At 41.7% G+C, this 27,452-nt stretch overlaps 1 protein-coding gene across 1 annotated transcript in view; it reads left to right on the top strand.

Annotated features, from left to right (window-relative positions):
- The window catches only part of LOC126461519 (substance-P receptor-like), a 241,241-nt gene that overhangs the window by 159,565 nt on the left and 54,224 nt on the right, over nucleotides 1-27,452 (top strand). Inside the window, exon 4 of the mRNA XM_050096006.1 lies at nucleotides 3,268-3,408. Within this exon, the coding sequence (XP_049951963.1) occupies nucleotides 3,268-3,408 (141 nt within the window). The remainder of the gene's footprint in view (nucleotides 1-3,267; nucleotides 3,409-27,452) is intronic.

The following is a 27,452-nucleotide window of genomic DNA, read 5'->3' as shown; positions in this document are numbered from 1 at the left end:
CGAAACATCACCCCGATAAAATAAAAGTAAGGCATGACATGAGGTCCGCAGTGACCTACTAGACGAACTAGGTGGTCAGGTGATGGGAAAAACCGACAGATTAAAACCGACATTCTGAATTCTGAATAACCGTATTTCTCGATATTTGTTTGATCTCGATTGTAACATGTGTTCTTTATCTTTTACTAATAACCGGAAATCTCACTAGGCCATAGCAGGTGTGCTAAAACATTTCATTTTTAAGTAAAACTTTTTTTTAGAAAACGTAGTAATTTTTATTGATAAAATTTGTATTGGTTTGAAATATTACGTCATTATAGAAAATGAGAAACGCGATCTGTGCTATTTTAATAATTCAGACAGAAACAAAACCATGGCACAAGAATTGGTACAGCATTGCTGAGACAACGTCTCTGTCGCCGTTTGTTGTGGCTTTATAAGGTACGCATGTACAAGGCTTTGTCTCCCATTTCTATGAAATGATAAAGGAGGAAGGAAATTGGTTACAGCAATAAATTAAAAACATAACAATTCGTTCACAACACACAATAAAAATAAAAAATAGCTTATGTGCTGCATGTGTTTGGATATTATGCATTTATCTGCTTGTACCCCTTGAAAACGGACAAACTGACGTGAGAAACATAGTTCTTGAATCACAGTTTTTACCCTTTATCACTGACCATTCTTAATGTCCAAATAATGGCATGATTGCCGATTGCAACATGATTTTTGAGCAGTTTCAGAAAATAAGAGTAAATAGGAGATACTACCGATTTTATGTAGTATTCAACCACTTATCACTTTTCTAGAAAATCAGCGAACGATGGACGGACTAAATTTTCTTTTATTTCCCTATTTCATGTAATATTGTATTTTATGTACATTGGAACATGGAGTGTCAAAATTTTTCAGTCTTTTTTCGAGTTCCACGTTCATTAGAGGAAATAACAGCAATGAAAAACCGAAAATCGGTTATTTGAGAAAGTGGTTGAGTGGTTTTAGCTGGCCGTTAAACTGGAGTGGAAAAAAACGATATAACCGAAAACCGATTGTTTCAGCGATAAACGCCATCCCTAGTAGTTACTGCAGACCTCAGTGTTGTTACGACGACTTTAAGCCTTAGTTATTCTGTGTCGGGATGATGTTCCCTAAATTCTGGTCTATTTTAAACTGGACAGCTAAGCTCTTGACGTTTAAACAGTTTTATCACAATTGGACAAAGAATGTTGTGTATCTTCTGCCTATCGCTTGGAATAAATTATGAAATAAATCTGCATCTCTGATGATGTAGCTCTAACGCAGCGAAACTAGTTGTACCATAAATTAAAAAAAAATCATGTAGCTAATTAGATTAGTTGGTATAGTCTTCTGTTACTGAGCATCTATTAAATGTACACCAGGAAGCAGGAAATGAGCAGGCGTACGAAATACATACAGAGAACACCAGATACCTGAGCCAACGTTAAAGGAAGTAAGAGATGCAATCAACAAATTGAAAAGCCATAAAGCACAAGGATCAGATTGCATAACTGCAGAATTAGTTAAAAATGGGGGACAGAAATTGGTGGAAGTAGTTCACAATGTGATAACTAAAGTATGGAACTCAGAGATGATACCTGAAGAGTGGCAGGAGTCGATACTGATCCCAATTTTTAAGAAGGGCGACAGAATGGATTGTAGTAATTATAGAGGGATATCTCTATTACCAGTATGTTCCAAATTTTCTCGAATATTCTGCTAAGCAGGCTTACACCATACGCAGGTGAAATTGTGGGGGATTACCAAGCTGGCTTTCGGAGAAACAGATCAAATATAGACCAAATATTCACCCTGCGTCAAATTTTGGAAAATAAATGTGAATACAATAAACCAGTTCATAATCTTTTCATAGATTTTACAAAAGCATATGATTCAGTATTGCAATAAAAATTGTACGGAATTCTTTTGGAAGTTGTAATACCAAAGAAGTGCGTGAGACATATAGAAGCGATTTTGAAAAACGCAAAAGGTAGAGTACGCTTGGGGAAATCGGAGTCAGAAGAATTTGTAATAAAGAACCGACTTAAGCAGGGAGATGCCCTGTCTCCGCTACTTTTTAATTTAGTCCTAGAATATATTGTACGAATGGCAGCAGATAATTGAGAGGGTGTGGAGTTAAATCTAAATATTAAGATATTAGGGTATGCAGATGATCTAAACATCATTAGCGATAGGAAAGAATCTGTAACAGCAAAAGCGAATGCGTTAATCAAGGCTAGTGAAGATGTAGGTCCAAGAATAAGTGAAGACAAAACTAAATACCTGGTTACTACTAGAATGCCAACAGCAGTAGATCAGGAAATATTAAGAGTTGGCGATATGCAGTTTGAAAAATTGAACACATTTAAGTATCTAGGCGTGGACATCACTTCGAGAAACGAGATTGAATCCGAACTGAAGAAGAGATTACGGGCGGGAAATGCGTGCTACTTCTCACTGAATAGATTACTTTCATCACGGGTATTGCCTAGGAATTTAAAGATTAGAAAATACAAAACTATTGTTCTACCAGTTATGCTTTATGGGTGTGAGACTTGGTCTCTCACTGTGCAAAATGGAAAGCCGTTTCGACTATTTGAAAACAAAATTCTGAGGAAAATTTTCGGATCAAAAAGGGATGACATTAGTGGACAGTGGCGAAAACTGCATAACGAAGAGGTTCACGAACTCTGTTCAAGCCCTGACATAATCAGTATTATTAAATCACGTAGGCTGCGATGGGCGGGTCACGTAGCTCGAATGCATGAGGGCAGGGAAGTGCGCAGAGTACTGGTAGGGCACTTAGAGGGAAAACGTCCTGGGGGGAGACCGAGGCGTAGATGGGAGGACAATGTGAAGGCTGATTTGAGGAGCCTAGGTATTGAAGGTGAATGGAAGGAAATAGCCCAACACAGGGACAGATGGCGAAAATACGTTGCTGCGGTAATGGACTCTCGAGTCCGGTATGACCAGTGAGTGTGTGAGTCCTCTATTATGCTCCACAATGTTGTTCATCTGATTCAGTCACACTTTTTCTCCTTACCAAGAAATGAAGCGAAAAATTACGATGAACGTATTTATACTTAAGAGTTCTTTTTAATAACAGTTGGAATTTTTGAAGGTACAAGTATGCAAACGATGCGGTCTGTCTGGAAAGGGAAACTGCTCTTGACGGACATTGTGTTTTGATGTCACGCAGTTCCAGGAAGGAGTACGACTGCTGAACGCGGCGCGCCCCTGTTGCAGGTACGTGCTGCCGCTGCTGTGCATGATGTACCTGTTCGTGCGCGCGCGAGTCGAGATGAACCTGCGCGGCCCGCCGCTCGCCGCCATCATGTACCGCGCACGCAACCACGACCGCCCCGAGTCGCCGAGCGTCGTCTTCAGGTGCGTACCCTGCTGCTCCTGCCGCTCTCACCTCCTCCCTCGAACGAAACTAACCAGGCCACAAGACTCTGGTCCGCTAAGGCGAGGTTCCAGTACAACTTGATACGCTGTCCTCTCATATGCCATAATAATTTACCTTGGAAACTTCCTGGCAGATTAAAACTCTGTTTCTCGGTCCGGCACACAGTTTTAATCTGCCAGGATGTTTCACATCGGCGCACACTCTGCTGCAGAGTGAAAATTTCATTCCGGAAACAAGTTACCTTGTTTATAATGTACAGTAGCAACCAGCCGCAATTCTGTTTTCGTAGATTTTATTCGATAAGCAGCGTTAGCGGTCTCGGATTTATGCATTCATAGTCAGATGGCTTGCATTATTTTATTCAAATACACTACTGGCCATTAAAATTGCTACACCAAAATGAAATGCAGATGACAAACAGGTATTCATTGGACAAATATATTATACTAGAACTGACATGTGATTACATTTTCACGCAATTTGGGTGCATAGATCCTGAGAAATCAGTACCCAGAACAACCACCTTTGGCCGTAATAACGGCCTTGATTCGCCTCGGCATTGAGTCAAACAGAGCTTGGATGGCGTCTACAGCTACAGCTGCCCATGCAGCTTCAACACGATACCACAGTTCATCATGAGTAGTGACTGGCGTATTGTGACGAGCCAGTTGCTCGGCCACCATTGACCAGACGTTTTAGATTGGTGAGAGATCTGGAGAATGTGCTGGCCAGCGCAGCAGTCGAACATTTCCTGTATCCAGAAAGGCCCGGATACGACCTGCAACATGCGGTCGTGCATTATCCTACTGAAATGTAGGGTTTCGCAGGGATCGAATGAAGGGTAAAAAATGGTTCAAATGGCTCTGAGCACTATGGGACTTAACATCTATGGTCATCAGTCCCCTAGAACTTAGAACTACTTAAACCTAACTAGCCTAAGGACATCACACAACACCCCGTCATCACGAAATGAAGGGTAGATCCACGGGCCGTAACACATCTGAAGTGCAATGTCCATTGTTCAAAGTGCCGTCAATGCGAACAAGAGGTGACGGAGACGTGTAACCAATGGCACCCCATACCATCACACCGGGTGATACGCCATATGGAGATGACGAATACACGCTTCCAATGTGCATTCACCGCGATGTCGCCAAACGCGGATGCGACCATCATGATGCTGTAAACAGAACCTGGATTCATCCAAACAAATGACGTTTTGCCATTCGTGCACCCGGTTCGTCGTTGACTACACCATTGCAGGCGCTCCTGTCTGTGATGCAGCGTCAAGGGTAACCGCAGCCATTGTCTCCAAGCTGATAGTCCATGCTGCTGCAAACGTCGTCGAACTGTTCGTGCAGATGGTTGTTCTCTTGCAAACGTACCCATCTGTTGACTCAGGGATCGAGACGTGGCTGCACGATCCGTTACAGCCATGCGGATAAGATGCCTGTCATCTCGACTGCTACTGATACGAGGCCGTTGGCATCCAGCACGGCGTTCCGTATTACCCTCCTGAACCCACCATTTCCATATTCTGCTAACAGACATTGGATTACGAGCAACGCGAGCAGCAATGTCGCGACACGATAAACCACAATCGCGATAGGCTACAATCCGACCTTTATCAAAGTCGGAAACGTGATGGTACGCATTTCTCCTCCTTACACGAGGCATCACAACAACGTTTCACCATGCAACGCCGGCCAACTGCTGTGTATGAGAAATCGGTTGGAAACTTTCCTCATGTCAGCACGTTGTAGGTGTCGCCACCGGCGCCAACCTAGTGTGAGTACTCTGGGAAGCTAATCATTTGCATATCACAGCTTCTTCTTCCTGTCGGTTAAATTTCGCGTCTGTAGCACGTCATCTTCGTGGTGTAGCAATTTTAATGGCCAGTAGTGTATTTAGTATTTGGATTTATAGGAGAGTTGCCATAGTATAACCAGAAATCCACAGCTTCATAAGAGTGACAATAGTATTTGAGCTAGATGTGTCACTTAAATGGAATAATCACCCGGTAAATTGTTTTTGTCACTTATCTCTGATGATTAACATTGCCTTTGATGTTGTCACATATAATCACAGTCGTCTTCATTATTACTAACGATGGTAGGACGCAAAGAAAAATTACATGGATGCATCGATTGTTTTGACAGGTTTATATTAAAGGAAAACAAATACAGAGTAGTACAGCTTTTATGATTATCAAAGATGCAGTGATTTACACTGGGATACAGCACTTCAAGACAAGTAACAATACATTATTGCTAATTTAGACTCAAGCCGATATTTCAGAATAAATATGGGGAGAGAGAGAGAAAATACCATTTCTGTATTTACAACATCACTAATTTAATTTACTAAATAGCGTAGAATTTAATGTCATTTAGTAAAGCACGTAAAAACACAAATGCTATTCTAATGATACTGTCATCAGTACACTACAACTTATTTTTATATATTCACCGCAACAAAATTTATTATGTCCAACCAATAGATACATAATGTCATAAAACTTACCGCCTACAGCAAATAAAAATAAAATTATAAAATTAATAACATGATCTGCATATAGGTGGAGAAGTTTTATTTACTGTTTAGTGAGGAAAACACCTTGTGAAAGTTTTTTTAGGGAAGTGTCATCACACAACTCAGTTTGTCCGTTGAGGATATGGTCAGGGGAGTTATTTTTATATGTGTACTCCTGTTTCTTCTACCAAATTCATACGGCTCTGTCATCTGCTAGATGGAGTATCTTCGTATTATTCTGAATGTTGCTTCCCGGTTTTCTTTAAAAAATGTTAGCTGCGAGTGCAGATTTGTTTAAAGTGCCAAGTCTCAAAGAATCAAAGTGTGTTCTTTTTATCTTATTTCAAAACTTCTGTCTGCCTGACGAACTTAGAATTCTGGTTATGTCACATTTGAGCTTTATATTTACTGCAGGAAGCAGGCGAAAGATCTGTATCGTGCGCACTTTTTGTGGCAATTTATTGTTAGTTGAGAAGCTGGTTTTAATATGTTCTTATATAATAAATGTGCCATCTGGCAGTATAGACAACCTATTCAGTGCAGCAAACTGAAAACTAATTGTGGTTACTTCCTTCTGTCATGGTTCTCCAGTCATGTCATCGACAGAATATCAAAACACAATTGATGCCTGTCATACATATCTGACACGGTCCAAATTTTCAAATATTGTTTTCATTACATGACGCTACAACCACTGGGCTACAGTCCGTCTAGATACACTCCTGGAAATGGAAAAAAGAACACATTGACACCGGTGTGTCAGACCCGCCGCAGCATTTGTGCACCGCCGCCGTCAGTGTCAGCCAGTTTGCCGTGGCATACGGAGCTCCATCGCAGTCTTTAACACTGGTAGCATGCCGCGACAGCGTGGACGTGAACCGTATGTGCAGTTGACGGGCTTTGAGCGAGGCGTATAGTGGGCATGCGGGATGCCGGGTGGACGTACCGCCGAATTGCTCAACACGTGGGGTGTGAGGTCTCCACAGTACATCGATGTTGTCGCCAGTGGTCGGCGGAAGGTGCACGTGCCCGTCGACCTGGGACCGGACCGCAGCGACGCACGGATGCACGCCAAGACCGTAGGATCCTACGCAGTGCCGTAGGGGACCGCACCGCCACTTCCCAGCAAATTAGGGACACTGTTGCTCCTGGGGTATCGGCGAGGACCATTCGCAACCGTCTCCATGAAGCTGGGCTACGGTCCCGCACACCGTTAGGCCGTCTTCCGCTCACGCCCCAACATCGTGCAGCCCGCCTCCAGTGGTGTCGCGACAGGCGTGAATGGAGGGACGAATGGAGACGTGTCGTCTTCAGCGATGAGAGTCGCTTCTGCCTTGGTGCCAATGATGGTCGTATGCGTGTTTGGCGCCTTGCAGGTGAGCGCCACAATCAGGACTGCATACGACCGAGGCACACAGGGCCAACACCCGGCATCATGGTGTGGGGAGCGATCTCCTACACTGGCCGTACACCACTGGTGATCGTCGAGGGGACACTGAATAGTGCACGGTACATCCAAACCGTCATCGAACCCATCGTTCTACCATTCCTAGACCGGCAAGGGAACTTGCTGTTCCAACAGGACAATGCACGTCCGCATGTATCCCGTGCCACCCAACGTGCTCTAGAAGGTGTAAGTCAACTACCCTGGCCAGCAAGATCTCCGGATCTGTCCCCCATTGAGCATGTTTGGGACTGGATGAAGCGTCGTCTCACGCGTTCTGCACGTCCAGCACGAACGCTGGTCCAACTGAGGCGCCAGGTGGAAATGGCATGGCAAGCCGTTCCACAGGACTACATCCAGCATCTCTACGATCGTCTCCATGGGAGAATAGCAGCCTGCATTGCTGCGAAAGGTGGATATACACTGTACTAGTGCCGACATTGTGCATGCTCTGTTGCCTGTGTCTATGTGCCTGTGGTTCTGTCAGTGTGATCATGTGATGTATCTGACCCCAGGAATGTGTCAATAAAGTTTCCCCTTCCTGGGACAATGAATTCACGGTGTTCTTATTTCAATTTCCAGGAGTGTATTTTAAAGGGAGATGATCCTTAAGGATTTATCCAAGACGGGACAAGATATTATAACTGCAGTTATAAACAATCTGTTTGAATGTGTATCATGTAACAAGCAGTTAATTTTACAAGACAAGTACAACAATAAATTATTATGAGTGAAGTAATTTAGAGACATACGCTCAATTCTTCTGTAGGTTGATTACTTTGAAACCAAAATAAGAAACATGATTGCTTTAACATGTACTAAAGACATCATGTCATATTAATAAAATGACTAGAAGTGGCGCCTTTGATAGATATTATTGGAGAGTCGGAGATTTTGGGAAGTTCTCGACTAAAAATACAAGGAGATGAGGAATGAGGTAAGATGAAGTCTACTATTTACTGTAGTATGAAAAGACCAGCTACACACACACACACACACACACACACACACACACACACACACACACACACAATGAGCCAAAACTGGCGTTGACGGCATGTGACGCGGTAAGGAAAGTATGCAACTCGAGCGTAGACGAATGGGGAATCAGTCTTAGCCAGGGTTTTAGTGGAGGCTTCCCCTGGCTGCAAAACAAGTGCTGGGACTCTTACTTCTACCTTTGCATAGAAAGAGCTATAACTTTGTGCCCTTGTAAATCCCAAATTACTAAAACAAAGTGAGAAAACAACGTGAAAAACAACAGGCTGAAAAGAGCTTCGCCCTACTGCAGCCCGCCATCTTCTTCGGAGATGGATTGAAAGATAAAAAAGAAAGACATTCTAGTTACGATAGAGACCGAAAATGGGGAAATACAATGACATAAGCGACTTTCCAAAATTGCAAATTATCGTGGCCCGATGTCTGGGAAGGAAGATGTCTGAAACGGCGTAGCTGGTCAGCTGTTCGCGTGCCAATGGCGTAACAATCTATAGATGAAGGATGGTGAAACCAGTAGTAGGCTGTAAGGCACAGGACGTCCACGCTTCGTCACAGGCTGGAACGCGGTGGTTTGCTCGCCCTGTAAAGCAGCTTAGACGGAGATCTGTGGCAGTTCTGACGACAGAATATAATGCTGATACAGGCACATACGTTTCGGAGAACACGGTTGAACGTGGAGCTCTGCTCCGGGTGATACACATGTTTTTCCTTGCTGACCCAATGACAGTGAGGACTGCAGTGAGAACGGAATCACCGAAACTGGAGGCGGAGGCCTGTCACCATGTCGGATGAATAAGCATCTTGTTACATCATGTCGATATTCGTGCCCGAACGCGTCGTTATCATGGCAGAGGTTTGCTCGAAACTTGCACTGCGCCAAAGACACGGGCTGGTGGGGTCAGTATTATGCTGTGGAGGACGTTTATTTGGGCTTCCATGGGACTCGGGGTTGTAATCGCAGGCAACGTGATATCTTTGGACTCCGTGAACATTATTGTGGAACATTTGCATCCCTTCGTGCTTGTTGCCTTCCTCGATGGCGATCGCAGTTTTCAGCAGAATAAAAGTACATGCCACACAGCCCGCCCGGTTGGCTGTGCGGTCTAACACACGGCTTTCCGGGCGGGAAGGAGCGTCTGGCCCCCGGCACGATTCCTCCCGGCGGACTTTTGTCGAGGTCCGGTGAGCCAGCCAGTCTGTGGACGGTTTTTAAGCGGTTTTCCATCTGCCTCGGTGAATGCGGGCTGGTTCCCCTTATTCCGCCTCAGCTACACTATGTCGGCCATTGCTGCGCAAACAATTTCTCCACGTACACCACCATTACTCTACCACGCAAACATAGGGGCTACACTCGTCTGGTGTGAGACGTTCCCTTGGGGGTCCACTGGAGGCCGAACCGTACAATAACCCTGGGTTCAGTGTGGGGCGGCAGAGGGGTGAAGTGGACTGCGGTAGTCGTCATGGTGTTGTGGACCACTGCGGCTGTGGCGGGGACGAAGCCTCTCCGTCGTTTCTAGGACCCCGCTTAACATACAACATACATGCCACACAGCAACAATCGTAGTGTAGTATTTGAGGAATGTGATGTTAAACTCAGGCAGTTGCTTTGGTGACCAAACTCGTCTGACCTGAACTCGATGGAACACATCTGTACGCCACTGGGCGCTTGCTCCGCGTCTCAAAAGTTTTGAGTCAAATCCACCGGACCGTAATTTACGGGAATTGCGTGATCAGTGCATGGAAATCTACTGGAAACCTAATAAGAGCTCGTGGGATTCATATCTCGCAGAACTCTGCTGGTCACTGTTACACTGTGTTCTGAAGGTGGACCAACACATTATTACGCACGATATTGCAGTTCCTGTGTTATTAAAAAGAACAATTCATTGTTCCTAGGACATGCATGTATATCCGATGGAGCAGGCACTGTGGCGACTACAACCATTATGAAATACATTAAATGTATTCGCAGTTGCGAATATGAACAACCATCAACTAATGGTGCTAGTCAGAAAAGTGATGGGATTAATAGGAGTCCTAAGAACGTTCTAGTTCAATTTAATGATAAATTAAATATGTCAGTAAGTAGATCAAATGTTGAGAATGACGACAGTGAAAATTTGTGCCGGACCAGGACTAGAACTGGGATTTCCTGCTTTATGTGAACGGTCGCCTGATGATTCCTTGTATTCGCAACTGTGAATATATTTCACGCATACGATTAAGCAGGTGGTCACATTGTTTTGGATCATCTAAAACTTGCACCAGCGCAATGGTAAGTGCTATTCATGTGTGGTTTTCACAGAATGGATTGATAGTAATGGGCTCATGGTTTCACCCATTACACAGGTTCTAATAATACTCAGAAAGTGTACTTTTTGTGCAAACATGCAATTTTTTAAATGAAACAATGCCCATTGGCATTAACAAACTAAAAGTACGGTAAATTAGAATGTCAGTGGTATATGTTGCAAGATTCTAGAGTGAGCCGTTTACGACATATCGTATGTTGAAAAGTTTCCACCATGGCACCTGTTTGCCATTCAACCTGTGTAGTTGCTATGTAAGATGCTGTTATGTTTACTTACAGTGTGCGTGTGTTTTCCTTGAGCGCATTGCGACTTGCTGGTCAGTTAGTGTATGACAGTCCAAGCTGGAGGTCGTGAGTGAACGATGCGATTTACCAATGCAATGCAGAAAAATCCAACATGCTCATGGTGTATGGAGATTGTAGGAAGAATGCAGCTCGTTCTCGCACGGTGTATGAGGCGACATGTCCCAATAGACGTCAACCATCTCAGCAATCATTTGTACGCCTCTTGAACCAGTAGCGTGAAAATGATAGTGTAATACCTAGACAACGTAACAGATGGAAACAAGTGACAACAAAAGAGGGGGAAATTAATGTTCTTGCAGCTGTTCAAGTTGATCCACTCGTTAGCTCCCGTGCAATCTCACGAGGAAGTAGCACGAGTCAGGCATATGTATGTCTGCTTACAAGGAAATACCAATTACACTCTGTTATATGCAACAACGTATTAATGCAACCTACTCGGACATCTCCGCTGAAATGCTAGCAGGTGTGCAGCAGTCGTTCCGTACCAAACTGGAAGCGTTTATTACCACTGCCGGTGGTTATATTGAACTTGACCTATGACGGTCGGTTGTCTCGTTACTGGTCAGAATCTACATAACTAGTATTGTTCTGTAGTGTGGGTGACCACAGGTATTGATGTGGGAACTTGTCAAACTGCGATATCTCGTAAACGACTCGCACTAGAATCTGGCAACAAACACCCCTAACGTTCTGATTTACTCTACTTTTAGTCTGTAAGTGTCAATAGGCTATGTTCCATCTAAAAAGCGTCCGTTTCCACAAAAAAATACACTTTTAAGTGTTATTACAGTCTGTTTATGGCATGACAATACGGGCCCCTGACTACCGATCTGTTTTGTGAATATCGCACATGAATAGCACTTTCCATTTCTGCAACGCGTTTCGGTGCAAGTTTTAGGTGATTCACCCTGGATATGTGTGATCAGCGTGTCTAGCTGTCATCTGGAGGTTCTGCGTTCAATTACCGGTTCTGCATTGTGGCAGAACTGTAGTGGGATAGGACCAGTTGAGGACCTGCTTGAATGAGAAGCAGCTGTTTCCAGGCCTCAAAGCTGACAACGTCAGGAGACCCCATTCCCCTCTTTACTGCATACAAATGACGTTATATGACAGAGGATAACGCGATAGCCAGTCGGAATCGCGAATTCTTCAGGGTATTATCGGGGAATTAGTTTTTTACTTTTACTAATATTCAGAGAAGCCTGAAATGTTATAAGAGCTTACACACTACATAGAAAGCTCAGTCAGCTGTTCCATTCCGTTCAGCCATTCTGCTCTTCAACCTGCAACTGTTATGATGACACATAGTCATAGGTGTACTCTGACATGAGCCACTACCCTACATAATACTTCATATCAGGAGACGAATGGTGTTCGGACTCTGGCAGAGTGCAGTTGTAGTTTTGAGATCTCAATGAGCTCCGCGCAGCACCTCACTAACGTCTTCAGAATGTGAGCGGTGCTGTAACCCACGACATAACGAGTTACGTTCTTGGAACTATGCAGCCAAAAATTAGATGGGGGCCTTTAGGGCAGTAATTGTTCCCAGTAACGTTCGAGTGACATCACCTTCTCCCTCCTGCGTGTACAAAGATACTCCGCAATAGAGTGAATGAAGGTACCCTGTATCACTACTTGTCATAACATTTTCTGTTCCACTAGCTAATGGAGTGAGGGAAGAACGACTGTCTGTATTCCTCCGTATGAGTCCTAATTTCTCGTATCTTGTCTTCGTGGTCCTTACGCGCAGTGTATGTTGACGGCAGTAGAATCTTTCAGCAGTCAGCTTCAAATGCGGGTCTTCTAAATTTTCTCAACAGTTTTTCTCAAAACGATCGTTGCGTTCCCTGCATTTGAGTTCCCGAAGCGTCTCAATAATACTTACGTGTTATTCGAACCTACCGGTAACAAATCTAGCAGCCCGCCTCTGAACTACTTCGGTGTCTTCTTTCTATCCGAAGTCGTAAAAATCCCAAACACTCGAGCAGTACTCAAGAATAGATCGCACCAGCGTCCTATATGCGGTCTCCTTCGCATGTGAACCATTCATTCCTAAAATTCTCCCAACAAACCGAAGTCGACCATTTGCCTTCCCCACCACACTTCTCACGTGCTCATTCCTCCTCAATCGCTATGCAACTTTATGCTCAGGTATTTAAACGGCTTGACTGTGCCATACAGGACGCTAGTAATACTGTATTTGAACATTACAGAAGTGATCTTCCTGTTCGTCCGAATTAACTTACATTTTTCCACATTTAGGGCTGGCTGCCATTCATTACACCAACTGGAAATTTTGTCTAAGTCGCCTTTTATCTTCCTACAGTCACTTAACTTCGACACCTTACCGTATACCACGGCATCATTAGCAAAAAACCGCAGATTAATGCACTCCCCACACTTAGCGTTCTCCGCCGGCGAGGTAGCGACGAGCAGCGGCGGCTTAAGGTTGTGTGGAACCCATAGCGCTAATAAACTACGAATCCCTACTCAGGAATATCCACCGACAATATGTAATGTAATACTTTATGTCCCTGTAGTACGTGAAGGCAACGTCTAATAAAATGAAATTTTACTGATTCCTGACATTGCTAAAAAAAAATACTAATCGGCTTAAGGTTGTGTGGAACCCATAGCGCTAATAAACTACGAGTCCCTACTCAGGAATATCTACCGACAATATGTAATGTAATACTTTATGTCCCTGTAGTACGTGAAGGCATCGTCTAATAAAATGAAATTTTACTGATTACTGACATTGCTAAAAAAAAAAAAAAACTAAGCGTCTTGATTTTTGAACCATTATATGAGAAGGATTATCGGATTTACTCTTGAGACTAGAAGTAACCATCTCATTTGCCTCATTAGTTCCATTCATATGCTAAGTAAACAAAATCCGAATAATAAGACTCTCCATCATAAAATGAAAAAAGATTTGAAACCACTGCTTACTTGGGGGATATATGCACCAAAACTGAACAAGTAATCGTGGTTCGTGTTTACACTAAGAGGAATGAATACGATAAGTTATCAAATATTTTCCATCCCTCGAACTGTCAGCAAGCTGAATTGTATAGATTTCTCGAAATTGATAACAATTTTTTATAGTTCATGTTACAAAGTAAAACCAGTCGTACGGTAGACTCATTAACTTTAGTTTTAAATCACACACTCGACAGTGCTAGGCCAAACAGTAAGAATCGCGATATCGCAGTTGGGAGCGCCCAGTCTTCGGCTTTTCTCAGCAGTGAAAGCGGAAAATCTAACATTACGACTTTCGGCAGGCGACAATGAGCACATTGCATTACGTAAATCGGTGAATCGCTAAAACGTACCTACTTGAAAGCTTTACAGGAATGCATAGACACGTGATAGACATATATAAAGTAAAGGCACATTGTAAATGAACACATAAATGTTAAAAGTAACGTAAAACAAGTCGTAAAAAACAGCACTAAGTGAGCTCGATTAACAGCAACCTTAATTCAAGTGAATATCTTTCAGTCTTTGGGAGTACTCTGGATGCCCCACTGTTTCGATGAACGGCCTATCATTTGATGCAAGACTATACCAACAAACGAATTTTAAGGGAGCTTTATTAACCGTGTAAACCAAACAACCTCTAACGACAGTAAAGTTCGTTACAATTTACAACAGTTCATAGCGCAACAGAAGACGGAAATAAAATTCTTGTACGAATTTGTAATATGTCTGTTATTTCATGGCAGAGTCAGGGAGGAGACAAGCGATTTTAGAAGTTTAATGAAGCAAAAAAACTGTATAAACAAAATCTTTTAAAAGTCCATATCGTAAACGTACAGCACACGATGATCACTAGTTTCAACTGAATATTCATCCATCTTCAAAACAATTCGAGTGCCGTCTCTGATTGTAAGATTAGACAAAGACACATTGTCATCAACTTAGCAATAGCTGTGCAATGGCTCGAGGATCTAATCACTGAAATAACAGCAAATACTCTCTCATCTCGTTTCCTCTTCCTTTACTGAATACTTCACTTTCTTTGTCAGGCAGTGTATAAGTAGGGAGGAGGGCACGGTAAGTCTCACTTTTCACCCCATCTATACCTCTTCCTTTACTGAATACTTCACTTTCTTTGTCAGGCAGTGTATAAGTAGGGAGGAGGGCACGGTAAGTCTCACTTTTCACCCCATCTATACCTCCGTTGTCACGGTCCAGCACAATGGGCCCACTGATCGACTAAAGTAAACGAATCGGCCGTTTGGCCTAGCGTACTTATCCAAACAAACTGCTCCCTCGTTTTCTTAAGTTATGTTTATGCATGTTTATTTTATGACTAGATGCTTTCAGCTTAACGTTAATTACTATCATTTACGACCCAAAATGGCGACCTTCCCCACTCCTGTAGATCTATTGGGTCATGTACAAATGTCAGGTCAGGCTGAATTATCTTAATTACTATAATCTATGACCCAAAAAACGTCGTCATAGTCACCCAGAAGAAGTGCAAGGTGGTATAATCGTATCATGTGATTACTATAATTTGATGATGTCATGATTTCCCATACGCTTTGGCATTCACATTCCAGTGTATGACTTCATTCCATTGCTATTTATAGTTGTGGGGTAATTCGTCACAATTTTAGGCCAATTTATTACAGTTTATGATCGATTTTCTTCCCGTATCCCAAATACCCACTTGCAACTACTCTTTATGATCATCATCAAAATAAAGACGTAGACTATCGTTGTCATGAGACTTTTACTCACCCCTCGCCCCCACCCTATGAACCATGAACCTTGTCGTTGGTGGGGAGGCTTGGATCCCTCACCGATACAGACAGATTTCCGTAGGTGCAGCCACAACGGACGGGTATCTGTTGAGACGCCAGACAAAGTGTTGTTCCTGAAGAGGGGCAGCAGCCTTTTCAATAGTTGCAGGGGCAGCAACCTGGATGGTTGACTGATCTCTTTGTAACATTAACCAAAAAGGCCTTGCTGTGGTGGTACTGCAAACGGCTGAAAGCAAAGGGAAACTAAGGCCTTAATTTTTCCCCGAGTGCATGCAGCTGCACTTTATGATTAAATAATGATGGCGTCCTCTTGGGTAAAATATTTCAGAGATAAAATAGTCCTCTATTCGGAACTCCGGGCGTGGATTACTCAGGAGGATGTTGTCATCAGGAGAAAGAGGTATCGGAACGTGGAATGTAAAATCCCTTAAACGGGCAGGGTAGGTTACAAGATTTAAAGAGTGGAATGGATAAGTCAGTTAGATGCAGTTGGAAGTAGTGAATATGAGTGGCAGAAAGACAGAACTCCTGGTCTAGTGAATACAGTGTTCTAAATACAAAATCTAATAGGGATAATACAGATGTAGGTTTAATAATGAATAAGAAAATAAGAATACCTGTAAGCTACAATGAACAACATAGTGAACCCGTTATTGTAGCCAAGATAGACATTAAGCACACACCTACCACAGTAGCAAAAGTTTATACGCTAACTAGCTCCACAGATGATGAAGAGATTGAAGAAATGTGTGATGAGTTAAAAGAAATTATACAGATAGTTAAGAGAGGCGAAAATTTAATGCTGATGGGGGACTGGAATTCGATAGTAAGAAAAGGAAGAGAAGGAAAAATAGTAGGTGGATATGAACTGGTAGAATGGAACGAAATATGAAGCCGCTTACTAGAATTTTGCACAGAGCATAATTTAATCATCGCTAACACTTGGTTTAAGAATCATGAAGTAAGTCTGTGTAAGTGGAAGAGATTGAAGACAGCGGAAGGTTTCAGATTGCTTATACTCGTATGATGGTGAGACAGTGATTTCGGATCCATATTTTAAATTGTAAGACATTTCCAGGGGCAGATGTAGACTATGACCACAATTTATTTGTTATGAACTGCAGAACTGTGGAAATTAAAGTCGGGAAATTAAGGAGATGGGACCTGGATAAACTGAAAAAAACAGAGGTTGTAGAGAGTTTCAGAGGGAGCATTGGAGAAAGATTCACAAGGACAGGGAAGCCGGCCGGTGTGGCCGTGCGGTTCTAGGCGCTTCAGTCTGGAACCGCGTGCCCACTACGGTGGCAGGTTCGAATCCTGCCTCGGGCATGGATGTATGTGATGTCCTTAGGTTAGTTAGGTGTAAGTAGTTCTAAGTTCTAGGGGACTGATGACCACAGATGTTAAGTCCCATAGTGCTCAGAGCCATTTGAACCAAGGACAGGGGAAAGGAATACGGTAAAAGAAAATGGGTAGCTTTGAGTGCTGAAATAGCGAAGGTAGCAGAGGATGAAATAGGTTAGAAGAGGAGGCTGAGTGGAAATCCTTGGATAACATAAGAAATACTGAATTTAATTGATGAAAGGAGGAAATATAAAAATGCAGTAAATGAAGCAGGCGAAAGGGAATACAGACGTCTAAAAAATTAAATTGACAGGAAGGCCAAAATATCTAAGCAAGAATGGCTAGAGTACAAATGTACGGACTTAGAAGCATATATGCCACTAGGGGAAAGATAGATATAGCCTACAGGAAAATTAAAGAGGGCTTCGGAGAATGGAGATCCACTTATATTAATATCAAGTGTTGAAATGGAAACCAATCCTAATCGAAGAAGGGAAAGTTGAAAGGTGGAAGTAGTACAAAGAGGGTCCATACGAGGGAGACGTTTTATAGAAATGGTAGATGACGTAGATGAAGCTTAGAAGGGAGATATGATACTGCGAGGAGAATTTGATAGGGCACTGAAAAACCTAAGTCGAAAGAAGGCTCGAGGAGTAGACGACATTCCCTTAGACCTACTGACAGCCTTGGTGAGCAAGATGTCAGACTTCCAATTCCAAAGAAAGCAGGAATCAACAGGTGTGAATGTTATCGAACTATTAATTTACGAGGCCGTGGTTGCAACATACTAACATGAATTCTTTACAAAAGAATGGAAAAATTGGTAGAAGCCAACCGCGGGGAACATCTGTTTGGATTCCGGAGAAATGTAAGAACACGGAAGGCAATACTGACCCTAGAAGAAGAATAAGGTAGTTTTAGGAAAGGAATGCTTAGGATTATAGCATTTGTACACATGGAAAAAGCTTTGAGAATGTTTACTGTAATACTCTATTCGAAATTCTGAGGGTAGCAGGGGTAAAATATAGGGAGTGAACGATTATTTAGAACTTTTACAGAAACCAGACGGAGATTATAAGAGTCGAGGGGAATAGAAGAGAAGCAGTGATTGAGGAGGTAATGAGACAGATTTGTAGCCTATCCCAGATGTTATTCAACTTGTACATTGAGCAAGTAGTAATGTAAACAAATAGAAAATTTGGATCATAAATAAAAACTTTGAGGTTTGCCGATGACAATGTAGTTCTCTCAGACACAGGAAAGGACTTGGAAGAGCAGCTGAACGTAACGGACAGTGTCTCGAAAGGAGGATACAAGTTGAACATTAACAAAAGCAGTCCGCAGCTCGTAGTCGTGCGGTAGCGTTCTCGCTTCCCACGCCCGGGTTCCCGGGTTCGATTCCCGGCGGGGTCAGGGATTTTCTCTGCCTCGTGATGACTGGGTGTTGTGTGGTGTCCTTAGGTTAGTTAGGTTTAAGTAGTTCTAAGTTCTAGGGGACTGATGACCATAGATGTTAAGTCCCATAGTGCTCAGAGCCATTTGAACCATTAACAAAAGCAGAACAATGATAAAGGAATGTAGTCGAATTAAATCAGATGATACTGTGGGAATTACATTAGTAGATGAGTTCTGCTATTTGGGCAACAAAATAACTGATGACAGTCGAAGCAGAGAGGATATAAAATGTAAACTGGTAATGGCAAGAAAATAGTTTCTGAAGAAGAGAAATTTGTTTACAGCAAGTATAGTTTTAAGTGTTAAGAAGTCTTTTCTGAAAGTATTTTTATGGAGTGTAGCCATATATGGAAGTGAAACATGGGCCATAAATAGTTTAGACAAAATAGAATAGAAACTTTTGAAATGTGGTGCTACAGAAGAATGCTGAAGTTTAGATGGGTAGATCACGTAACTAATGAGGAAACACTGAATAGAACTGAGGAGCAAAGAAATTTGTGGGAGAACCTGACTAGAAGAAGGGATCAGTTGGTAAGACATGTTCTGAGACTTCAACGACTAACTGAGTTAGTACTAGAGGGAAGAATGGGGGATAAAAATCGTAGAGGGAAACCAAGACTTGAATAAAGTAAGCAAGTTCAGAAGGATATAAGTTGCAGTAGTTACTCAAAGATGAAGAGGCTTGCACAGTATACAGCAGCATGGAGAACTGCATCAAACCAGTCTTTGGACTGAAAACCACAACAACGAGACTTTTATTAGTGTTTATAAATTTCCACAGTGCATTATTTAAATAAATAAACTCTTGCTGTGTACAAATTACAGTGACAGCCACTGGTTTTATGTTTAACATTACTATCAAACATTACTTTAACAAATATACCCTTGTTGTTATTACACCGCCTAAGAGGAGTCTATCACCATGGCAGTACTGTGGACTTGTAAAAAAAATCCACTTACCCCAAACTTACGACTGCATAGTTCACTAGTTTTCAGACACTCATCACTGCTGTTTTAGTAGAACTGGAATTGGAGAAGTATGCATCTTATTATAAAAAACCATACAGAAAGGCCTCTTCGGTGGCCATGGTCACTCACACAATGCACAGGACGACTTCACTATTGGATGACTGCCAAAATTGTAACGTAACAATTACAGAAAGAGAAGTGTTGATGACAATAATCAATTCGCAATTCAGAAATGTGAGAAATTTACATAAGCTTTATGTGTCGAGGGCAATAGTTTTAATGGAAAGAATATAGGGAAAGGCAATCTAATTGTTCTCTACACTCAAGATCAAATAAGCTTTGTTGCTGCGCCATTAATTATAAATTACTTAGTAGAACATCCACAGACTGGCATTACTGCGTACAACAGTGTCTCCTACCAAGGTGATAACACAAAATACAGAGCTACATAAGAGTATGGAACGATTATGCAAATTAAGTGTTTCTTGTGTCGCAATATTATCTCAGTATCCGATCTCAGTGCAACAGTATCACTAAAAACTACGTGTTGTGGGGGGAATTATTATTATTCTTTATTGTGCCCTAGTAAGTCACTTTCACAGTGTTCGATACTATTGTATCCGATTGCGATTTACCTTTTTTATTGGACTAAGCTTCCTCAAAATGCCTTGGACACAAAGGTACTTTGCCAATTAAGACGAATAGGTTTACGCTATTAACTGCATTACAGAGTCAGCAGTTGAACGGAACTAGAACATTTATTAGAATAGAAAGTTGTGGAATCGAGTTATACACATTTACGTTTCATTGGTACATAAACGGTGTAAAATACTACTACTAACTTGTGATCCTTATGGGACTACTGATGCAACAAATTATCATCTCGTGGTCGCAAGGAGTAAACTGGGGAAAGAAATAGAATACCTCTGGTAAATGAATCCACGCGGTTTACGTGTTGTGGCAGTTCCAAAAGACATTTGCTGCGATCTTCGTCATATTAATGTAAGTGTGGATTAAAACATGCATTTAACAGAAACCACCATCGCCTAATCGGAATTTCGTAGGCAGCTCTTGCAAAGCAAGCATAGGGCGGTGAATGACTATATAGTCCATTTTATGAACTTAAGAAAAGAATCTAACGAATTAGCTGAGATTAAACTAAACCAAATGCTTGTTTCATGAGTATTGTCTCCGAATGACTGTAATAACTGATCTTATCAAAGGGCATCGCTAGGCAGCTCTTACCACCTGAAGAAACGACGCCACATCTCAAGTCTGCTTCTTCACTCCTAGCTGTCTTCATGGGAAAAGTACCATATAAAGCTAGAAAGAGAACAACGATAACGTGCAACAGTGACGGTACCTGTTTGAGTGATCAACTTTCTGGTGCCGCAGCGTTGGGCCATTTGAATTCCTTCTGAAAATCCTCTGTTATTAGGCTATCTACGGCCCCAATAAAGAAATTCGTGATCTTCTCACTATTTTAGCCTGAGTGGTGTTAAAACACCTAGCAAGGACACATATTTGATTGTCTCCGCTCATGTTTGTCTCCAACGATGGCAACACGTGTATCGACGCTATTGTCAGAGAATAACCAGGTGCGTCTAGTCTGCTGTGGCCTCGGCTCATTGGCACAAGCGGCTCAAATACGTGAAGCGAGTCAGACCACCTAAACAATCAGAATACTTTGCTTTTGTCTACGAGCCATCCCGTATTGCGGACTCAGCCCTTGCGTAGTTCCTGCCTATAGAAAACATGCGCAAGTGCGCGGAGTGTAGTCTTAATTGACAGATGGACTCCCCTTTTACGGAAGCCCGGCACAGCTGTGGCTGGAAGCCATAGGGCTAAAAGCACATCGAGATTACTTGCTTTTATACTTAGTCATAAGAACTACTCATGATTTGTTTATACAATAAGAAAAATGAAACCACTATAGAAAATGTGGTAAACGATGCATTATGCACCGACCTCCTGTAACTGCTCTTGCTGACTGTCGTTGCCAAGCTTATTCACTATATTCCGCACCCTCAAGGAGATCAAACGTATCGACTCTTTAGATTTCTTATATCCACCCTTTCCTCCATATCATCCATACGTTTAACTTTGAAACTACCTGTCGACATTCTAATTGTAGATTACATATACACAAAGTATAAATGCCAAAGGACAAGCAAGAGCAACACGAGGACAATCACATGACTATCTTAACACGTAATTATTGCAAAAACTGAACTATCCTTTATAATAATAGACACCGTTACACAATACTAATACTACAAATGACCAGTGTATTATTTGAAAACAAGTGTCATAAACCACTTAAATAAATACATTTCCAAATAGAAACTGTTCTTTACAAAAAGTCTTCTTGCACAATATTAATATACAAATAACCAGTGTATTATCTGAAAACAAATGTCATAAGCAATACAAGAATAAATTTCAAAACAGAAATCACTTTTTACAAAAAGTGAGATTCTTATACAATACTAATAATACATATCACCAGTGTATCGTAAGTGTTGCAAACAATACTAAATCTCACGTCTAAGCTAAATCATGAGTATTTCAAAAATAGAAAGATGAGTTTCACAAAACTGACCTGGAATGGCTTCAATAATGAAGTGCTGTAAGTAATTATTCTCTAAACGATCGTTCATTAATTCCTGTGGGGTTACACTTCATTCATATTAATTTTTATTTTTATTCGTTCTGTAAAATTTATCTCGATTAGCTTACTTCTACAGATGTACAGCTTTGAATATGTTCGAGCTGAAATGGTCGAATTAATTTACCCTAGTACACACCAATATAATCACTGCTTCTTCCCTTACACATAAATAAACTACCTCCCGCACTCTCTGTTTTGAGGAAACCTCCATGGATGACACACACTCTTCTCTCTTTCGGTGTGAGGAAAACTTCCATGGTAAAAGATTCTAAACCTTTCTAGGGGACAAAAGAAAATCACACAAAAAAAGAAACAACCCTTGCGCTCTTTAGCGCGAATCCAGACTCTACAAATTTCGCGGACCTACACGTTAATCTCAAGAACACAGCTAACTATAATATATCTATGCAGACTATTTGCCCAGCTCCAACCAAGAACCACAACAAGGCACACTGCCAGACAACCGTTCATATACTGGAATCCAACAACCCCCTCATTCTTTTCAATAATCCATATCGCATTACAAAAAATTTTGCCATATCAACCTCTGCTTTAGAGGGAAATCACAACTAAACAAATATTCACTTCAAGTAAGCTCATTATTCACAGAACAAATTTAAAAGAGCATCATAGCCTGAGAAAGAAACATTATTTGCAAAAGCAAAACCTCCTTTGAACCACGTTCTTCAGGACTGAGGCTCAATAATTTCTCTTCCTACAATGCCTGCCATGACAACCCAATCACTCGACTTTCATTTATTGCCTTTAATTTAGACTTTCATCCACTCTTATACAGTAATCCCATTCAAAACTCGCACCACAATCGTGATGATAGTCACGGATCCACACTCACATGTATATGGCACAATAAAAGAAAAGACAGCACCACAGAAAACTGGAAATGGAAATTTGGTTACTACCAGCCAGAAACATCGGTTTGCCATATCCGTAATATACAAAGAAAGTATATTCTCCAATTAGTATACAACTCACAATTATCAGCAAAAAACAAAATAATAATAAGTTAGCATCGGAACAAAGAAAAGAAAAGAACAAACATACAGAGATCATGGCCATGACAAACCTAAAAAGACTGACACTAAACATAAAATCAATACGTGCAACTCTCGATCAGAGACAAAACCTGAATCATTCACTCACAAGAACACATTCCCCTCTCCCCCCAAACTGCCGATCAAACCTTCTTTCAGAGCGATAAACTCGCAGACCTTCACATTTTCAGTCTATTCCCGTGATATTCACACAATGTCTGTTTCCTAATAGAAACTAAAATTAAATAAAGCACACAAATAAACATCCTACGAAAAAATTGTCCATGTAAATCCCTTACAAGGAAGGCATTACTCATTCCTTATCATTTCACACATACAGTCACGAAAGTGCCATTACACATAAAATTACTAGACAAACGTAATGAAACTGACTCAAGGGAATACATAAAATATCTAAAAAAAACATCTACATGATTAGTAATAAGACGAAAAATCATCAGAAAATCCTTATGTATCTCGAATTGTGTGCCAACCACAATGAAAGTAATTAATATTAAATATAAATTACGGACTAAAAAATACAGGTAACTGCCTTGTTCCCTGCACATACAACAACAAAAATTTCACTCTTACTTCTCAATATTCTTTCCTACCACACGTTTCTATAATGACATGGGTATTTTTTGGTTATTTACAAGTCTTTGGTCAGTTCCTAAAAGATCCTGCTTCGGCCAAGATCAGCACGTTATTCTGCAGGCCAGCTGTCCACACTTCAGCAATTTCTACTGGATCGGCATGACTCGGCGACCTGTCATTCCTATCAAAGTTACGCCGATTACCGTGATTACTTCTTGGAGACCAATGTCCTCGCCTGCGATTGTGGTTCCATGTGCCATTGTTTCGAACTGGTTGTTGATAAGGCGGTCAACCTCTCCATTCCTGTGACAATTGTTTCCAAAGCTCTTCAATATGTCAAGGCTGTTGTGCCCACCCAAAAGGAACCGTATGTTTACGCATGTAATAACTCCAACACGGTGAGTTTCCTTACGTTTCCTAGATGCCATCACGTTGGGCGACACCGCACGTAAATTCACTACTGTAGTTTTAATGAATTGTAGAAATGTTAATAAGAGCACTGGATAATATCGAATGCATGCTAATAAGTAAGTAATAATATTTACAGGTGTCTATTATTGCTTCAGACTCAATACATATTTGGGAGGCGCATGTTTGTGAGGTTTTACAATTTTCTGATCTGCCCATAGCTCACTGATTTAGTACTGCCGCAGTTTCCCATAATCACTGTAATAAATGCATCCAGTGGTTCATCTAATAAAAGATATTCGATTTCTTCCATGATCATCAACAGCGATTACAATGCCAACATACCTAATCTCTGTTGTAATGAACCGCACATAGATACGTGATATGACAATAACGTACTTTTAATATACAGAAATTTATTTCCTTCTACACATTTTTAGTATATTTCAGCTCTCACGCCTTGTTGTGCCTTTGCCGGCCGCGGCAGTCGAGCGGTTCTAGGCGCGTCAGTCCGAAACCGCGCTGTTACTACGGTCGCAGGTTCGAATCCTGCCTCGGACATGGATGTGTGTGATGTCCTCAGGTTAGTTAGGTGTAAGTAGTTCTAAGTCTAGGGGACTGATGACCTCAGATGTTAAGTCCCATAGTGCTTAGAGCCATTTGAACCTTTTTTTGTTATGCCTTTAAGATGATCAACATTGATGTCCGACCTCCTTCCATAAAGGAATCGTCCATGTTCTCATCTCCTTGAAGTTTAGCACCGTTCCATTTCACAAGCAAGGCTTTTGAAATCTACTCGCTCGTTAAGTGAGTTGAGAAATGTGTTCTCACACAGTTACTGTCTTCATAATTTATTGATTTCCTGAAGTGCAAGAACTTATACAATTTCTTAGCAATTGTTGAATAAATTAGAATCACACATTATGCTTCGATGAATGATTAAACGCACAACTGAAGAACATAAGAGCCCTCTTTACAAGTATACAAACTGTAATAGTTTTCAGTGTTTTACACTCCTATGTTCTCATGTACAACAAAAAGAATGATGGCTATTGTGATGGAGAGTGTACACTTCTGTCGCTATAGTGATTGAGTGACAGGTCGTCGTAAATTGGAGTGGACACAGGAGTAAGAGTCTGACAACACATCCGACACTGACAAGACATCTGATATTAACGCACTTGATCGAGATCAGATTGAAAGTGTCCGACGCATGATATACTCCATTTGCCATGTTACGGCCGAGTGGGGTGGCGTAGTGGTCAAGGCACTAACTTCATGTTGGGGAGGATGGCTTTTCAAATCCCCGTTTGCTAGCGATATGTGGACCTTCCGTGGATTTCCTAAATCGTGATCGTTCCTTGGTTAAGAAGACAGTTGATATTCTATTGCATTTTTTCCAGGGAGAATTTGTGCTCCGCCTGCTCTGACTTCGTGGATGATGGGTCTTTAAACCAATACCTGCCCTGCTTTTCTTCCTTCTGTCTGAGCTTATCTAGGTACTGGTCATTTTAGTTGTCATTGTGTCGAGAATGTATCTGTAAATGGAAGAAATACCGCCATCAGAATCAAGTGCTGTGGGCAACAATGTTACAACAAGGGCTGACGCTATCTCGGATCGTATCAGTACTCAACAACACCCGAGGAGCAACCACACTATAACTACCTCTATGTTATGAGGTAAAGAAGTCGCCGCCTTACACGTAAATCACTGCCCATCAAAGATCACTGTACATCGAGAAAACAGACTACGCATTTACCAAACCACCACTAGTCCAAGGGCCCAAACCGTTTCTCTTTCTGCTGCCACTGTAGACGTAGCTGAATCTGCCATGTAAGATACGGATCTGGTTAATCCTGTGTTTAATTCTGAAATTACCTTTGTCGCTGTGTGTTGTCAATCGCTTATAACCCTTCTTGTGACGCCAATTATGAAGGACTCATGATCTATCTAGGCGTTTTCCTTGCATCATTTCCCCTTTCGTTGGTGTAGATCAAGTAACGCATACTTACTCACAGTGGTAAGCTCCCACACTAGCTCCTGCTACAAAGCGCACAGAGAGGCTACAGTGTCTCAGTTTCTTTTTGTGACAGCCCTATGACATAGACATTTTATATCATTTTTTGGCCATGATTTTATCTCTGAATCTCTCCTGTGTACGTCAGTGACAAAGAATAACTAAAAGTAAAGATGCAAGCACAAACATAACGTAATAAAGACAAAGTAAATCAGCAGACCATGTTACGAACAAATAACAACTTGTTAGCGCCTTGTTAGGTCCGGTTGTTCTACAGTTTTCCCAGATCACTTACAACTACTACAACTACCAGAATAGTTCTCTTGAAAAGGATACTGTCGATTTCCTTCCGAATCCGAACTTGCGATCCGTCTGTAATGACCTCACCGAGAAAGAGACTTCGACCTTAACATTTTCTTTCCTTCCTCTTGTTCCAATTTAGTTTTTAATGTTCTCGCACTTGTTTCCGGTAAAATTTCAGCTGCAGTCAGCGTAAATATTGTCAGTCTTGCTTCGCCATCTATTTACTTCCTCTTTTGACATCTTTCCCTTATTCATCTGTACGCAGTCTCCCAAAAATTTTAAACGAGATTAAGATAGATGTTTTGCAGTTTCGAGGTAACCGCAGGTGCAGTACATGGCGTTTATAGTTCAGGATGTAACTTTGATTAAATTTGTACAGGTCTGAGCTGCCGGCCGCGGTGGCCTAGCGGTTCTAGGAGCTCAGTCCGGAACTGCGCGACTGCTACGGTCGCAGGTTCGAATCCTGTCTCGGGCATGGATGTGTGTGATGTCCTTAGGTTAGTTAGGTTTAATTAGTTCTAAGTTCTAGGCGACTGATGACCTCAGAAGTTAAGCCACATAGTGCTCAGAGCCATTTGAGCCATTTGAAACAAAGATGTATGTAATCATAGGTACGCGCGCAATGCGCGCACACGCACAAATAAACTTTCCTACTGCGCTCAACTATGGTAGGGACTTTTCCTTTTATTTTCTTCATTAGTATTGCCCTGAAGAAAGTAAATCATTTAAGTTTGTCTCGCCGACGACGAGGTGTTTAGAGATGGAGCACAAAGTCATCTGACTTGAGAGAAGGTGGGAAGTTAGAAAGAAAATCGGCTGAGTGTTTATCAAAGGAACC

The sequence above is a fragment of the Schistocerca serialis genome, chromosome 1, assembly GCF_023864345.2.
Source record: "Schistocerca serialis cubense isolate TAMUIC-IGC-003099 chromosome 1, iqSchSeri2.2, whole genome shotgun sequence".
In the NCBI taxonomy this organism is placed as follows: Eukaryota; Metazoa; Arthropoda; class Insecta; order Orthoptera; family Acrididae; genus Schistocerca; species Schistocerca serialis.
This window is presented reverse-complemented; position numbering and strand designations above follow the sequence as displayed.